This window comes from Hemitrygon akajei, chromosome 6 (assembly GCF_048418815.1).
Source record: "Hemitrygon akajei chromosome 6, sHemAka1.3, whole genome shotgun sequence".
In the NCBI taxonomy this organism is placed as follows: domain Eukaryota; kingdom Metazoa; phylum Chordata; class Chondrichthyes; order Myliobatiformes; family Dasyatidae; genus Hemitrygon; species Hemitrygon akajei.
Window position 1 is genome coordinate 68,923,953 of NC_133129.1, and position 16,829 is coordinate 68,940,781.

General features: G+C 37.4%; 1 protein-coding gene across 1 annotated transcript in view; it reads left to right on the top strand.

Annotated features, from left to right (window-relative positions):
* The window catches only part of ecpas (Ecm29 proteasome adaptor and scaffold), a 142,561-nt gene that overhangs the window by 33,943 nt on the left and 91,789 nt on the right, over window positions 1-16,829 (top strand). The window contains exons 7-12 of the mRNA XM_073048596.1: window positions 3,770-3,909; window positions 4,656-4,737; window positions 7,845-7,964; window positions 9,646-9,731; window positions 12,878-12,956; window positions 15,376-15,425. Coding sequence (XP_072904697.1) covers window positions 3,770-3,909; window positions 4,656-4,737; window positions 7,845-7,964; window positions 9,646-9,731; window positions 12,878-12,956; window positions 15,376-15,425 — 557 coding nt within the window. The remainder of the gene's footprint in view (window positions 1-3,769; window positions 3,910-4,655; window positions 4,738-7,844; window positions 7,965-9,645; window positions 9,732-12,877; window positions 12,957-15,375; window positions 15,426-16,829) is intronic.

The window sequence follows — 16,829 nt, forward strand, 5'->3', positions numbered from 1 at the left end:
GTCCTAGTAAATGTCCTGAATCATGGGAACTACAGATGCGCTGGGCTGTCCGCACCACTCTCTGCAGAGTCCTACAATTAAGGGAGGTACAGGGTACAGTTCCCATACCAGGCAGTGATGCAGCTAGTCTGGATGCTCTCAATTGTGCCCCTGTAGAAAGTTCTTAGGATTTGAGGGCCCATACCAAACTTCCTCAACCGTCTGAGGTGAAGGAGGCATTGTTATGCCTTTTTCACCACACAGCTGGTGTGTACAGACCACGTGAGGTCCTTGTTGATGTGTTTTCTGTGGAACTTGAAGCTGTTTACCCTCTCAATCCCAGATCCATTGATGTTAATAGGGTTAGCCCATCATAGAATTGCTCACGCTTATATTGTTCTTAAGAGTTCTGCAGAAATAAATAACTGTGAATACAAATTGCAGCGTTTGAAAGAATTGGAACCATAAATCTTGCAGTGTCTTAGTTTACAAATATGTTAGTCTGCCATGGTCTTTTTAGTATATGGGAAGCTTATCACTTGATGCTAAGTGCCCATTGCTGGACTCTACTACAGTTGTGATAGAGGTGAGTGTCTTGTCCAGCCTCAAATCAACTTTCAGTCACTGCTGTTTGTATTTATAACCACTGCAACCTTCAGTTAAAGGGTTATGTAGCTCAAAAATAGGTACTTTAGTCTACCCTTCCCTTTAAAGTAGCTCTTGACCTTTGGCTTTCTGTTCCTTTGCAACTTAAAGTGTTCATCAGGATACTTCGTAAACGTGAGAGTACTTGTATCCATTGTATCAAGCAGTGTGCTCCAGTTTCCAGTCACACTCTGGGTGAAAATACTCTTCCTTGGATCCTGTTTAAATCTCTTACATCTTGCCTTAAAACTACACCCATTAGATTTACACTCATTTTCTAAGCTGAAAGCTTGCTTATAACACCCAATCTATGCCCCTCATAATTTTAAATACTCTTATCAGGTCCTCCCTTAGCTTCTTTTGCACCAAAGAAAACACTCAGCTTTTTCAGATCCTGCCTCATAACTAAAATACACTGCAACTAGAACTACATAGTGTACTCTAGCTGCAACTAACTAATATCTTATATTGTATACTATAATCTCTCTGCTCTAAGATTCCCTGCCTTGACCAGTGAAGGAAAGAATCACATTTGTTGCTTTACCACCTCATTTATTGTATGTCCATCAATGACCCTCCGCTCCTCAATGTACCCTCATGGCCAACTGTTCACTATGTGTGTCCTAGTCTTATTAGTCCTTCTATAGTGTATACTATGCATTTTTCAGAATTAAATTTGATCTGCCTTTTGTCTGCCATTCTTAACAATTGATAAGTATTGTCCTGCAGCCTAAGACTACCCTTCTCACTGCCAATAACACCACAATAATACCAAGTTGGATGTAATCTAAACATTTATTAATCGTACCTTACCTTCTGTATTACCATCTATATAGATAAGGACAGTGAGGATCCTAGCATGATCCTTATGTTACACCACTGGTCACAGGCTTTCAATCACAAAAACAACTATTGTCACCCTCTCCCTCTGATCACCAATCTAATTTTAGATCCAGTTTCCTAACATCCCTAGGATTCCATAGGCTGTGGGCATTTGGACCAGTTTTACATACAAGACTCCGTCATTAGCTTAAATGCAGCCTACAATCAATAACATTGCCCTCATCAACGTGTTTAATAAAATTCAACCAAATTGGTCAAGTACAACCTTCCCCTCAACAAAGTCACGATGAGTATTTTTAAATAATCCCTGCCTTTCTAAATGTGGATTAATCCACTTCGTTTGAATTTTTCCAGTAAATTTCCTGCTGTTAATGTTTGACTCACAGGTCTGAAATTACCAGGATTATCCCTGCTGGCCTTAAATTGAGCTTGGTTTCAGTTAATATCAGTGATCTTGTATTTGGCAGAAAACCAGAATGAGTCATCAACGATTGCAATCTGTTTGAGGAAATCTGTGACCTTTTTATAATTTTTTTAATATCACATATTGTTAGAGACATTTTAATGGAAATTAGTTATCCTGGAAGGGAAACAAAACTTCAAATGAAGAGAGTTACTAGGCAGAGGATTATTAGACCAAAATGCACACATTTTAAATCCATCCCAGTTGAAAATCATGCAGTCTTTTGTTCTATATTTCAGTTATAAATTCTCAGTTCATGTTGTAAATATGAAACTGCCCACATAAATTTCTGCATTATGTCAGTGAAATATTATATATTTTTTCATTGGGGAAATGTCTTGTTAATGACTTGTATGCAAATTTCAGCAGCACTATTAAGAAGCATTAAAAAGTTGCAGAACCGTTATGAGCATTCAGGGGAAAGATGTTAAACAACTCAAAAAAAAACATGGGGAGCCCAGTCCACAGCCAGATTCAAAAATGCTGGCTTTGTGGAAGCTGCAGTTGCATAACTTAAGGATCATAGAGTCTGGGGAGGGAGCAGTTCACGTAATCCTATATGCTGCATTTTCATTAAGAGTTCATAAACGTAGAGCTGGACAGTTGATGATTAAAACTGAAATAATTTCAGATAATCTTACTTTTTGAAATTTGCAGTGAAGATTTTGAAGAGGCATAAACATTTCAAATAAAACAAAGAGAAACACAATTAAGGTTCCCTAAAAATAAAGTGGTACAAGAATTCAATCTAGACTGTGCCACATTGACAGGTGAGAGTAGAACAATTTTGCTTGTATATAAATCTGGAACAACTATTACCATTACCATCAAATATAGTCATAGAACATGACAGCACATAAACACAGGCCCTTTGGCTGATCTAATCCATGCCACTATTAATCTACAGCTGGAACCATAGCCCTCCCTCCCATCCATGTACCTATAAAAAAATTCTCTTAACTGTTGATGTGGAATCCACATCCACCTCTTCCACTGGCAGCTTGTTCTGAACTCTATAAGTGAAGAAGTTTTCCCCTCATGTTCCTTTTAAACTTTTAACCTTTCTCCCTTAACCCGTGCCCTGTAGTTTAGTCTCGCCCAACCTCAGTGGAAAAAGCCTGCTTGCATTTGCTCTATCTATACTCCATAATTTTGTATATTCAAATCTCCCCTCATTCTTCGATGCTTTATGGAATAAAGTCCACCTATTCAACCTTTCCCGATAACTCAGGTCCTCACATCCTATCAATATCCTTATAAATTTTCTCTACACTCTTTCAATCTATTGACAGCTTTCCTGTAGGCTGGTGCACACATACTCCAAATTAGGCCTCACCAATGTTTTATACAACTTCAACATAACATCTCAATTCCTGTGCTCAGTACTTTGATTTATGAAAGCCAACGTGCTAAACGCTTCCTTTGTAACCCTATCTACCTATGATGCTACTTTCAACGAAATATGATCTGTATTCCTCTGTTCTATCACACTGATCAGTCTTATGATCTCTTGTCTTATCAGCCCCTCAGTCAATCATCAGTTGATGCACTAATAACTCTGAAGTACCCTTGGTGGTTGTATGAGGATATAATCAAGAAAAAAACAACTTCGGTGAAGGCAAAGGAATGTGATTTTAAGAAATCTGAAATCAAAATAATAATCACTAATATTCAGTAGGCAGTGCCTTTAAGAAGGAAAATGTGGGTTAACATTTCATAACCTGTAATATTAACTTATGTTTCTCCTCCTGTTGCCACATAGGCACTGATTAATTTCACCATACTCTTGTTTTTATTTTTGGAAAACTACTAACTAATTTTAATTATTTTCAAAACTAGTGCAAATTAGGAATTCTGAAATTTATCCAAGCGGAACAGATACCAGAAAATGAAACAATTGTTCATTTGGTGGTAGCATCAAGTGATACTCGGCACAGCGTGGCAACTGCTGCAGATATGGAGGTGAAAAGCTGGCAGAGGTAAGAAATGGGGCTTCCATTATGTAACAGGATTTACCATGCTTGAAAGTTTCTTTCGGAAATGTTGCACTGAAAATTTTCCAATCTGAAAATCATGCATTTTATTTTAGATGGGCTGTAATAGAAAATAGAAGTTGTCGCTTCTCTTCTATGTGGAAATTGACTCTCAGCACCACTATTACAAAGTAGTTCAAAGAAACAGCAAAATAGTGGCTTGCATCTACCCTAGCCTTGTTTAGGACTCATTCTCTGGAAAACCATATTGTTTTCCATTGCTTCATACAACATGGACTTACTATGGTAATTCAGCACTTGTTAGGTCATATTTCAGCTCAAGTCCTCATAGAACACTGAGCAATACATCTCAGGAACATGCTTTTCAGCCCGCTATGTCTTTGCAGACTACAATGCTCACATTTGAGTTTTGGATTTAAATCTGCTGTCGACGACTTGAGTAGAGTAGAACAATTTAAAAAAAATCATTGCTCAAAAGTTCCAGTTTGCAATTGCAATTTTTTCCATTGTTGTTCAGTTTTATTTGTTGTGACTTTTTTTTTTTAAACCTTATAGCGTTTCCATAAACTTATTTAAAGGAAAAGGGTTGTGCTTTTAATAATGCAATGACACTTTTATCTGAATTCTCTAATATTGTGGTTGGTCGATTTTTGAATTGGTTAAGACTTTTTTAAATGCAGATTGGTAGAAATGTTTTCAACATAAAATTAATGTTCTGAAACCTTTCACAGAGTAATTGACTGGAACAATCCAATTATTGTCAATAAACTCTACAAGATTTACCTGGGAGACATACCACTGAAAACAAAAGAGGTATGTTTGTTTTGTTAGCTGTTTTACCTTTCCTTCAGAAGTCCTGGTTACCATTTATCATTGACCAAATACTCAAGATTCTGTGCTTTCAATAATTGGCTTAAGTAATATACTGTAGAAGTCGTTCAAATGAAAATCTGAATACAGGCAGCATGCAAAATCATGAAGTGTGTATCTGAATTTGACATTTATAATTTCCTTAGTGATTGGAAACACAGCGCATCAGTGTATACCACTAGTACTTATGTTTTCATTCTAAGTATTTGCATTGCATTTTAAATATTTCCATTCTCCCTGAATTACAACTTTAAGCAGCTCCTAAAGTGCTACTAAGTCAGGGGTCGCAGCATTTTAAACCAGTGATGATAGGACAATGATACTTTTACATGTCAGAAAAAGTCTGATCTGGAGGGAAATTGTGCCCTGTCCAGCTCAAGATAATTTGCTAATAGACATTAGAATAATTGGTGGTTTACACAAACCCTTGTGGAACTTTATCCATGTCCCTTATTTCTGTGGGATCCAAACATGATGACAAGCCTATTGCATGGTAGTTTACAAAACATTGATTGGAAGTGTTTATATACCATGTCAACCACATTCTTCCTATTGACCCCCACTATCCCTCAGTAAAAACTAAAGTGTCGAGTTAATCAGATACAACTTCCCTTCAACCAAGCCACATTAGCTTTTAAAATTCATGCACACTTGTCCTAGTGATGGAAACATAGAAAACCTACAGCACAATACAGGCCCTTCGGCCCACTAAGTTGTGCCGAACACGTCCCTAGAGGGAGTGAAGTAAAGAGCTAGGAAGTTGATTGGACAAAAGAAATACAGGGCTGGAGAAGGGGGAATCTGATAGGAGAGAATAGAAGAACACAGAAGAAAGGGAAGGGGGTAGAGCTCCAGAGGGAGGTGATGGGCAGGCAAGGAGATACATAGAAAAACTGACAGCACAATACAGGCCCTTCGGCCCACAAAGTTGTGCCAAACATGTCCCTACCTCAGAAATTACTAGGCTTACCTATAGCCCTCTATTTTACTAAGCTCCGTGCACCTATCTAAAAGCCTCTTAAAATACCCTATCGTATCAGCCTCCACCACCGTTGCCGGTAGCCCATTCCACACACTCAGCACTCTGAGTAAAAAAAACTTACCCCTGACATCTTCTCTGTACCTAGTCCCCAGCACTTTAAACTTGTGTCCTCTTGTAGCAACCATTTCAGTCCTGGGAAAAAGCCTCTGACTATCCACATGATCAATGCCTCTCATCATCCTATATGTCTCTATCAGGTCACCTCTCATCCTCCTTAGCTCCAAGGAGAAAAGGCCGAGTTCGCTCAACCTATTCTCATAAGGCATGCTCCCCAATCCACGCATCATCCTTGTAAATCTCCTCTGCACCCTTTCTATGGCTTCCACATCCTTCCTGTAGTGAGGCAACCAGAACTGAGCACAGTACTCCCAAGTGGAGTCTGACCAGGGTCCTATATAGCTGCAACATTACCTCTCGGCTCCTAAATTCAATTCCACGATTGATGAAGGCCAATACACCATATGCCTTCTTAACTTAGGATGCATCATCCTATCTGCCTCTGGTAATTTATCCACTTTAAGTTCAGTTAACTTTTCTGTTATCTCCTCTTAGCTATTTTTAGTCCAGATTCTCAATTACATTTTCTTTTACATCCTTTGGTAAAGACTAGTGGACTTTTTTTTAATCTCAGCCAAGCCTCCTGCCTTTGTGGATACTTTCCCTTTGTTCAGCCCACCTCTCGCAACCCTTGTACCTGTCAGATTGTAGAATTCTTTTGGATTCCTTTTTATCAGTCTTTTCTCATCCTGTCTCTTTGATTTTTGCTAATTTACATTTTCATTTATCCTGTGAACTTTCTGTAATCAGTTTCTTTTTCACGTTCATTAACCTCCAACTATCTATCACTTGTTTTTTTTTTAATTTCCTGCTATATTTTTAACAACATTATCAAGGAATGGTGGTTTTAACTTGCCCACACTTCACCTCAGCAGAGTTTCAAGACTAACTGAAACATCTTCACTTAAAACCTATTGTTTAATTGAATTTTTGCTTTCCAAGTTTTAATTACAGTTTATCCAGGCCAGATACCCTCTCTCCAGTATGATAATATTCTCAGTTATTAATAGTAACACTCACGCAGCTTTGCTTCCCTTTCTTCCTGAACATCCAATTCTTGCTCCTTTTTTAAGCTGTGACTCTATTGCCAGTGGTTAGTTGCTTCAGCAGCTCAGCAACATTTCCTTCCTTTAAACTCTGTTTGACAATTATACACTCTGGTATCTACCCATTCTCATTCCAGATAGGAATATTGCCAGGAGCAGTAATTTCATGTCATTCACAAATGTCATGCTGGGCTGGTATTTTTAATTCTGTCCCTCCAGAAAACCACCTTTGTATAAGCTGAAATTGTTGCTTGTAAATATTGTATTTTATAAATGCACATAATTAATCCAAGCAGTGAAATGAGAACAGTAGGTATCAAAGATTCGAATTGTAATTTTCACCTTAGTCATATTTATGCCTGTATTTTCAACTATTTCCAAAACTCAATCACTGAAAATACATGGAATGATGCTGTGTCTTTACAACTGTTCAGTTGACTCAAAGGATAAATGCACTGTCTTTTTTGATTATACTTGATCTTGGTTAAATTAACTGATTTTAGCACAGTGGAAGCAGGTGTGGAGGGGGATGATTAGAGACTGGTACACACTCCCTTCTCTCCACCTGTTCCACCTCTGCTTCTCATCAGCTGGCTCCACTTGCGTATCATCTCTCCTCACCTGGTTCTACCTATTACCTACCAGCCTGTGTCTCACTTCTCCCACTGGCTGTCTCCCCTCAACACTCAGTCCTGATGCAGGATCTCCTCCTGAAATGACAAGCTTCTCTGTTCTACAGATGCTGCCTGACCTGCTGAGTTTCTCCGGCAGCTTGTCTTTGTTCCATTTTAATGGTCTTGTTCTTAATGTGAGCTGTCTTATTTCATTCTATGTTGCCTATAACATTTATTGAGCTTTGTTTTCCAGTCTCCGTTACCAACTGAATGTCTGCTAATCTTTTGCAGGGAGCGGCTTTAAAGCCTGAACTAAAACGGGAGCCAGTTAGCACCAGAGTAAAACTGAAGATTCTCCCTCATTTAATGCGGTCCAGGCAGGCAGCAGAGACATTCCCAGCGAGCATACAGGTACTAACGTTAATGTGTTCAGCTTCTTCAAAACAACCCAAAATTTATTTCAGGGAAGTTTATGTTCGAAAAGTTAACTTACAACTTATAAAGGACTGAACTCTGCACTTTGCTAGTCCACCTTACTTAGTGCCTCATCTGAAATATGATGCAACTGAATCCTAAATTTTCCTGTATTATTTATTGTCATTTTTATCTGTTGATTGGTAAAGTGCTGCCAAGAGTTAAATATGTGCTCATTTTTATTGCTAATTAAAAATAGCATTTCTTAACTGTGGTTATCTAGGATTTCTCAGAATCCCCTCCCTCTCACATGACTATACAACATTTGCGTTTATTGCTATTGCAGGTTTTCTATAGGTCATCCAGACTGCAGTATTGACAATGAAATGTGAATCAAAACATAAATAGCCCTGCAACATTCTCTTTGCAGCTCTACTAGACCTTTCACATGGAGAAAAATAATCCTCCTTCTCTTTGGAATATAAATAACTTAATTAAATCTCCATTTACAGGGCTGCTCCATGAAGTTCTATATACAGAATCAACTGCAATTTAGCACCAGGAGATCTGCTTGCAGCTTGTGTCCATTGAAATAATCCTTGCTGGTGTTTTTGTCAGCATGAAGACTCGTGCATCTTGAAACGTGATCATTATAGAGATAAATGCAACTAAAACAGTGAAAGTTAATGGGAGATTTAGTGGATGTGTTCAAAATCATGAGAGGTATTGACAGTCTCAATTAGTACAAATTCTTGCTTCTGACAAACTAATCATTAACCTGAAGCACACACTTAAAGTAAAGAGAATTTCCCCTGAAGCTGTGATCTGCAAATCAAAAAATGCAGATACTGGAAAATAAAAATTAAATTGCAGTGGATACCTCAGAAGTTTTTCCACCAAGCACTTAATCATTAAGCAGCATACCGTATTGGTTTTCTCTACACAGGTGGTAACAAAACTCTCCCTCTGCAGACATTATTAACCCAGCATTTGAATTTCTCATGGATACACTAATTTTCAATACTCGACTGGAACATAATGCTTGCTTGAATTACTCACAGGACCGTGAACATTAAATGAAATATGGAAATTTGTTATTTGCTATGAAATACTAAATTGAAAATGTTGAAGGATCTGTTATCTTGAATTCACTGTAGGGTGCTTTAATTCATTATTCTCACCATTCAGAAACCAATAGGCTAATTTATAGAATCTTGCTTTTTCTGGGACTCAAATTATGTCTGTTCAATCTATGATGGAAGGAGGTGAGGTATTTTCCTCTTCTGTGGATTTCAAAGCCAATCATAAATTAGAGATCACAAATAAATTCATTTAGGATTTCATGTAGCAATTAAATATAAGGAAATGTTGAGATTAATAAAGTGAGCGGAGACTTACCCGAGGTCTAACCACTAATTGCAATGGGATTTTTTTTGTAAGAGGAACATAATTTTCATCATGCCGGAATACCTTTCCAGGAGTTTAATGTAGTGCACATAAGTTTTTCAAAAATACTGTGAGGTTTCTCAGTATCAGTGCAAACTTGGAAAATTATGCTGTAATCTCATAAACTGTTAAAACAAAGCAAAATATAAAATGGGTATTAATTTGCCGTTTAAACTATTAATTGTACGTGTTTCTGTTTAAATTGTTGTTATTCACAGTCTTGTTTTCACAGGTGGTATACGATGGGCTGTTTGGTGCTAATACAAATGCCAAGTTGAGAGGTCTAAGTATACAGTTTGTGCACCATATATGTTCAGTGTAAGTAAGTTCTAATATTTTTAAGAATTATTGGGCCAGATTTTACATACTGTAGGATTGTAAATACTTGCCCTTGACACCCCAGAAACGATCTAGCAATCTTTATGGCATGAAATGTTTCTGAAATTAGTTGCTCTTATGCATCATCTCAAAAGGATCTCTGGAACCTAGCATTGTCATCAAGCAGCTAAAGCAGTGAAAAATTCTCTCGAGCCAGCGAGTCATGAAGAAAAAAAGCACAACTTTAGCAAACCTTTTATAAACATTCACTTATATGGAATATGTAGATTAAAACAGAATCTGAAAATCTTAATTTCCTAATATAAAATGACCATCTTTAATATTATAAATATTATTTGAGGAAATGTAAAAATTATTTTAGCATGGTCAGTGAGTTTGATAAATAGTTATTGTAGTTTTAAACACCATTAAAACTTGCTGTAAAACACGGACAGTAAAGCATTTAAATCTGGGTATTTATGCAAAAAAAAACCTGATATCTTTATCTGAAGATGATGTAGAAGGCTTCTTAGTACTACATCTAGAGAAGCAAGAAACACCATTCACAGCAACTTCAGATTTTTCTAAAAGTTGATGTCAAGTTTGCAGTGAAATGATGGAGAATTCCAATCATTTAACCACATTTAAAACTACAAAGTCTTTGTGTATTACAGAAAAAAATCTTAGGTTTAAATCTTTCTTAACGATGTGTTATATGAAACGAGAGAATTGAGCTACAGTACATTCTGCTTCAGAGCTATGCTGGTGCAAAATACATGTTAACTGAATTGATAGTGCCAAAGAAGGAGAGGTAGATGATTAGTCTTCTACGTATTTAGAAAACTAGGAAAGTCAATAAATAAAATATAAATGATGTGAAAATATTGGTTCATGTCTGTAATTCCTATTCCACGCTATGACTCGATCTTCGTTAGACGATTGGGAGCACAGTGAAAGGAAGAGCAGGATATATGAACAACCAGGGCAAAGTGAAAGCTATCAATCAGCTGGTGTAAGTGTAACATCGCCACATGCTAGGAAACTAGTCAGTTGTTGACAGCACCAAGACAAAGCTAATTAACTTGCAGGTAGGGGAAGCAACGTAATATATTTTAAATAATTCTCTTTATTAAGCTTTTCTACTTGTATGATTAGATTCAACTCATAGTTAACCTCCCTTGTTTTTATTTTAGTATTGACAAGGCCTAATAAAATTTGGTTCATCTATATTAATTATAAGTTGATTGACCAATATGTCTAATAGATAAGTGGATAATAAAGGAAATCAGTGCCAGTGTAGATATTTTGTCAGGAGATGTTGCAGGCATACTCCAAAGTAGACTCGTTATTTGCTCTGTGGCCATTTTGAAATTTGAACATGTGGTTATCAAAGTTAGGAAATCTAGATTTGCTGGCATGGTAACATAGCGGTTAACAGTTACAGTGCCATTGATCTATGGTGTTATGGTAGCGTAGCAGTTAGCACAATACTTTATAGTACTAGCAATCACCGATTGGGGTAAATTCCCCCACTGCTGTAAAGAATTTGTGTAATTGTATGGGTTTCCTCTGGGCGCTCTGGTTGCCTCCCACATTCCAAAGGTGTACGGGTTAGGGTTGGTAAGTTGTGGGCATGCTATGTTGGCACTGGAAGCATGGCTATTCTTGTGGGCTGCTTCCAGCACATCCCTGGACTGTACTGGTCGTTGATGCAAACACATTTCATTGTTCTGATATACATGTGACAAATATTGCTCATCTAATCTAATTTACACTGACCCTAAAAGATATCTTAAGATCAAAACAGAAAATGTTAGCAACCTTCAGTAAGTACAGCAACATCTGTGAAGAGTTAAATAGAAACAGTGATTCACATTGATGTCCTTTCAACTGAACATTGGAATAGAACGCACTTTAAGTTATAAAAAAGTGTAGAGGGTAGTGAGAACAAAGGATGCAAGAAGAAAGCATTTAATGAGGAAAGATAAAGTAGAAAGAATCAAAGGAGTATTGCAAATGTTTGGCAGCTAATAGAAATCTGAAATAAAAGAGAACAATGGAAATACCCAGAAGGTCAGGAGGCTGAGGGGAAGAGAGAATGAATGAGTTAATATCACAGTTTGTTGTTCTTTTGTTAAAACCAGCCTGTTCTGACTCAATATGGAAATGCTGGTTGTCTAAAATTTTTCAATGTGGACCCCTGAGAGCTATTACATGCCTGGACAGGTGACAAGATGCTTAGAACTGTGGTCTTTGTTGAAATTGTAAAAAAAAAATGCCCAAGAAAGAGAGGTCATAGTGGAAATTAAAATGGCAGGCTGCTATTTCAGGATCCCTCTTGTTCATTGAACAGAGATGTTCTGCAATTGTGATCCCCCAGTCTCCAACATGATGGTCTCCTCTATACCTGAGAAACTAAATGCAGAATCAGTGACCATTTTTCAGTCTGCAAGAGCAACACTGGCTCCTACCTGCTAGTCTCTTTAAATTTATGCTCCTCCCATTCTGAACTCACCATCATTCATCTCTACCACTGTTCCAATGGAGCTGATTTAAGTTGAAGGAATAGCATCTTTGCTTCTGAGGATTAACAAGGTGTTCAGCAATTTCAGATGACCAGCTTTTCTAGCTTGAAATAGAACAAATCAGTTTTAACAAAAGATCGTCAACCTTTAACGTTAACTCTTTGCATAAATTTCCTGACCTATTGGGCTGTTTTTGCTGTTCTATTTCATATTTCCAGCAGCTGTGAATGGTCCTCATTCCATCTTCTATCTGTATCTCCTTCAGACAGAATAGTTGCAGTTAACATGCTTTCACTACCTTCACTCAGTCAACACTAATACCTTTTGTATATTTTGGTCTCTCTTGATCTCCATGCTATAACAGAGATTCCTATTATTCTCTCTGTTCATAGTTGTGACGATGCTGCCTGACCTGTATTAGTTTTCATTTCAGAACTCGAGTGTGTATTTTTTTTTGCTTTTTTTGTTACTAAAAGAAAGCTTACAATGAACATAACTATAAAACATGAGTTGGAGAGCAATTTGATTTCTGATTCAAAAGAAAAAAAATTGAGGTAAAGTTAAGTAGACTATTACCACATTTTCTATATTTATTGCACTAATCCTTTTTATTGTTCACAGTTGTCCTGATAACAAAATAAAACCTTTGGGACCAATGCTTCTAAATGGGCTTACTAAGATGATCAATGAATACAAAGAGGTAAGTCTTCAGAAATCTCTTCGATCAACAAACTTGTTCTTGAATAGCCAACTGTTACTCTACTCTTGTCTGATTTACTCACTGTTCCTCTCACAGTTCATCTTAAGTTGGGCTAGAGTTTACCCATATGCTAACAATTTTCCATTTCATCGTCTGAAACATCATCCTTTATCAGAAAATTATTGGACATTGGACAGTATCACAACCATGTCACCCAGCAGTAGCTCTACAGCATTTAGGAGCAGAAAGCAGCAAGAGCACTCATACTTGCAGTGCCCAGACTAAAAATCAAATTTAGCGTTCAGATGTCCTCTTTCTATTTTCTCCTATTTATTTTCCTCATCTGAAAACAGTAACTTGCTACTGGAAAGTAATTCTGTGGCTTACTTCAGCCATGTGAAAATCCATGTGTTATGTGATTGAAGTCACTTGGCTATTCACCTTTGTGTAACATTTCACAGAATCATTGAATTGTACAGTATTGGACCCAACTCATCCATGCTGACTAATGACAATCCATCCACACTAATCCCATCTCTCAGTGCTTGGTCCAATTCAATTCATTCATAATTAATGTACAAAATTTTACATATCTTGGTCATGTCTCTTCTTAACCTCCTCCAGTTCAAGGAGAATAGACGTAACTTTTCCCATCTTTCCTCATAACTGATCTGTTCCATGCTGGGGAACAAACTGTGGTCCCTCTCTAGCAAAATCACATCTGCTTCAGACAATGATGACCAGAACTCCATACAGTACTCCATCTGAAGTCTGACCAAAGTCTTATTAAATCCAAACATAACCTATTTCTGTATTCGTTGCTCTGACTAATAAAGGCCAGTATCCAATATGACTTCCTAATCATGTTACTTACTTATCACTTTCAAGGATCTATGGGCTTGTGTTCCAAAATCCCTCTGTTCCTCAGTACTCCCTGAAACCAACTATTCGTAGTATATATCCTAGACTTATTGATACTTTCAAAATACATCATCTCACATTTGTCTGGATTCTCTCTGCCCTTTTTGAACCCATTTCACCAACACATTAATATCTCTGCAGCCTAAGACCACTTCAACACTATCTACAACTTCACCAATCTTTTTAACAAGCTTACTGATCATGCCTTCCACATCCAAGTTATTCATGTATAATTACAAATGAAGGGGTCCCAGCACCTATCCCGATGGAACACCACCAGTTACAGGCGTTCAATTACCAAACAACCCTTTAATACTATATCTCCTATTGCCAACAACTTTGCCGACATGTCCAGGGCCTCTTGAGCTCTAACCTTTTGAATCATGTGGGACTTTGTCCAAAGCCTTACTAAAGTTCATTTAAGTCATATCTACAATCTTGGCCTCAACAATACATTTTGTTACTGTAATGATCTCTTGGAGAGATAAAGAGTAATTCTGGTTGATAAATTTGATTGACTTCATCACACAGGATATACCCTTGTTAAATCCATGTTAGCTCTCTGATTAGTCCCTCCTTTCTAAGTGGTCATTAACCCTCTCCTTAAGTTTCCTCCACAGATGTCAGGCTCACAAGTCTAGTTACCAGGTTTTTCACTACTCCCTTTCTTAAAAAGTATGACCACATTTCCCATCCTTTAGTCATCTGATGCTTCACGTCCTGCCAAGGTTAAAAAAAAATCTCAACCCGACCCTTCATATTCTGTTCCCTTGCTTCCCATAGCAGCTAAGGGAATAATCCACCTATGACTGCTTGGGCATCGAGAGTAACTCTTTGTTTATGGAGACCAACACTGGGTTTCACCTACCTCTTCATGAAATTCTCCAACTACAAAGTCTGTTCCATTGTTAATACTAATTTAAAAAAAAGTTATTTTCTGCACCTTTTGTCTTCATGCCCAGATGACCCCTGCTGCCCCTACCCTGGGTTTTCTTAATGCTTTTGAATTTACCTTAATCATGTCAGTCAGTGATTTCTCGTGACCTCTTTTAGCCTTCCTAATTTCCTTTTCAAGTGCCCCCCTGCTTTTTATGCTTTAACTATCGCTTAATTTCCTTTTTTTTAATCCACACTCGGTTCTCTCATTATCTAGGATTTCTTGTACATGTTCCAGAAGGAAGCCCTTGTAACCAGGCTTATGCCTTTCACTGAACCTATTTGTCCTTCCTGTACTATTCATCAAGTAGTGCAGGAATTTGGGTATTAAATCAGAACTTTCCTCCTTTAGTTGCTGCCTGTCTTGTCAATTTTGCGCTTCATCTATTCATTTAAATATAGTGTACACAAAATGATATAAATTCATTTATTAATTCAAACTAGCCTCAAATATCTCTGCTACTTCTTCTACAAAACTATTTAACACCTTAATCAATGTCATCTGCCTCTAGAAACTATAATATATTGAATTGTAAATAGCTATTCTTTTATTCTGTCCAAGGATCCAAAAACACTTTCTATGGCATATTCAGCAGTTGGAAAAGTGTCCAGGTAAAAATTTTCTGTGTTTATTTGAGATTTTTAATGCCTGAAGTGTTTATAAATAGGTAATATTTAAGTATTTATAAATTATTAGTAAACATGTCACTTTTAAAAGTACAAATTATTACAAGTATTTAGAAATAAGTTTTTGAAGTATAAGTATTCAGAATTTGTGAGCAAGCATGTCTCCAGCAATGCATAGTTTAACAAACTAATGTACTTTTCAGTTTTTACATAAGCCTTTGTGCTCATTTTATAGATTACTGGATCTTAAACGTAACAAGTAGAAACAATAAAGGTTTTTGTTTGAAACTTGTTGCCTTCACAAAGTAATCAGTAATTAGAGAAGTTTTAAACCTGTGTCAATTACACAAATAATCAAAAAGGCAGAGGAGATACGAGAATAAATGCTACTCAGTAATTAATGATGCTTATTTAACACTAACTTTTAAAAGGAACAGACTAATAACAGGTAAATGGGTAAAAATTTGCTGGACTTTGGGTAAAATGTAAGTTTAATTTGGACAACTATGATGGCAAAATTTAGTAGGTCAAATACGATGGCAGAATATAGTAGGTCAAATATGGCAGAATATAGCATTAATGGCAAGACTCTTGGCAGTGTGGAGGATCAGAGGGATCTTGGGGTCCAAGTCCATAGGACACTCAAAGCTGCTATGTAGATTGATTCTGTGGTTAAGAAGGCATACAGTGCATTGGCCTTCATCAATCGTGGGATTGAGTTTAAGAGCCGAGAGGTAAAGTTGCAGCTATACAAGACCCTGGTCAGTCCCCACTTGGAGTACTGCACTCAATTCTGGTCGCCTCACTACAGGAAGGATGTGGAAACCATAGAAAGGGTGCAGAGGAGATTTACAAGGATGTTGGCTGAACTGGGGAGCATGCCTTATGAGAATAGGTTGAGTGAACTCGGCCTTTTCTCCTTGGAGCGACAGAGGATGTGAGGTGACCTGATAAAGGTGTACAAGATAATGAGAGGCATTGATCATGTGGATAGAGGCTTTTACCCAGGGCTGAAATGGCTTGCACAAGAAGGCATAGTTTTAAGGTGCTTGGAAGTAGGTACAGAGGAGATGTTAAGGGGAAGTTTTTTATGCAGAGAGTGGTAAGTGTGTGGAATGGGCTGCCGGTGGCGGCGATGGAGGCGGAAACAATAGGGTCTTTTAAGAGACTCCTGGATGGATACATAGAGCTTAGAAAAATGGGTAAGCCTAGGTAGTTCTAAGGTAAGGACATGTTGGCACAGCTTTGTGGGCCGAAGGGCCCAAATTATGCTGTAGGTTTTCTGTTTCTAACTCTGTCACTGGCACAATTTGCCAAATCTGGTTCAGTTCTGTGAAAGGATTGATGCAATTTGTCCTTTGTATATCTAAAACCATTGGAAGCAGTTTG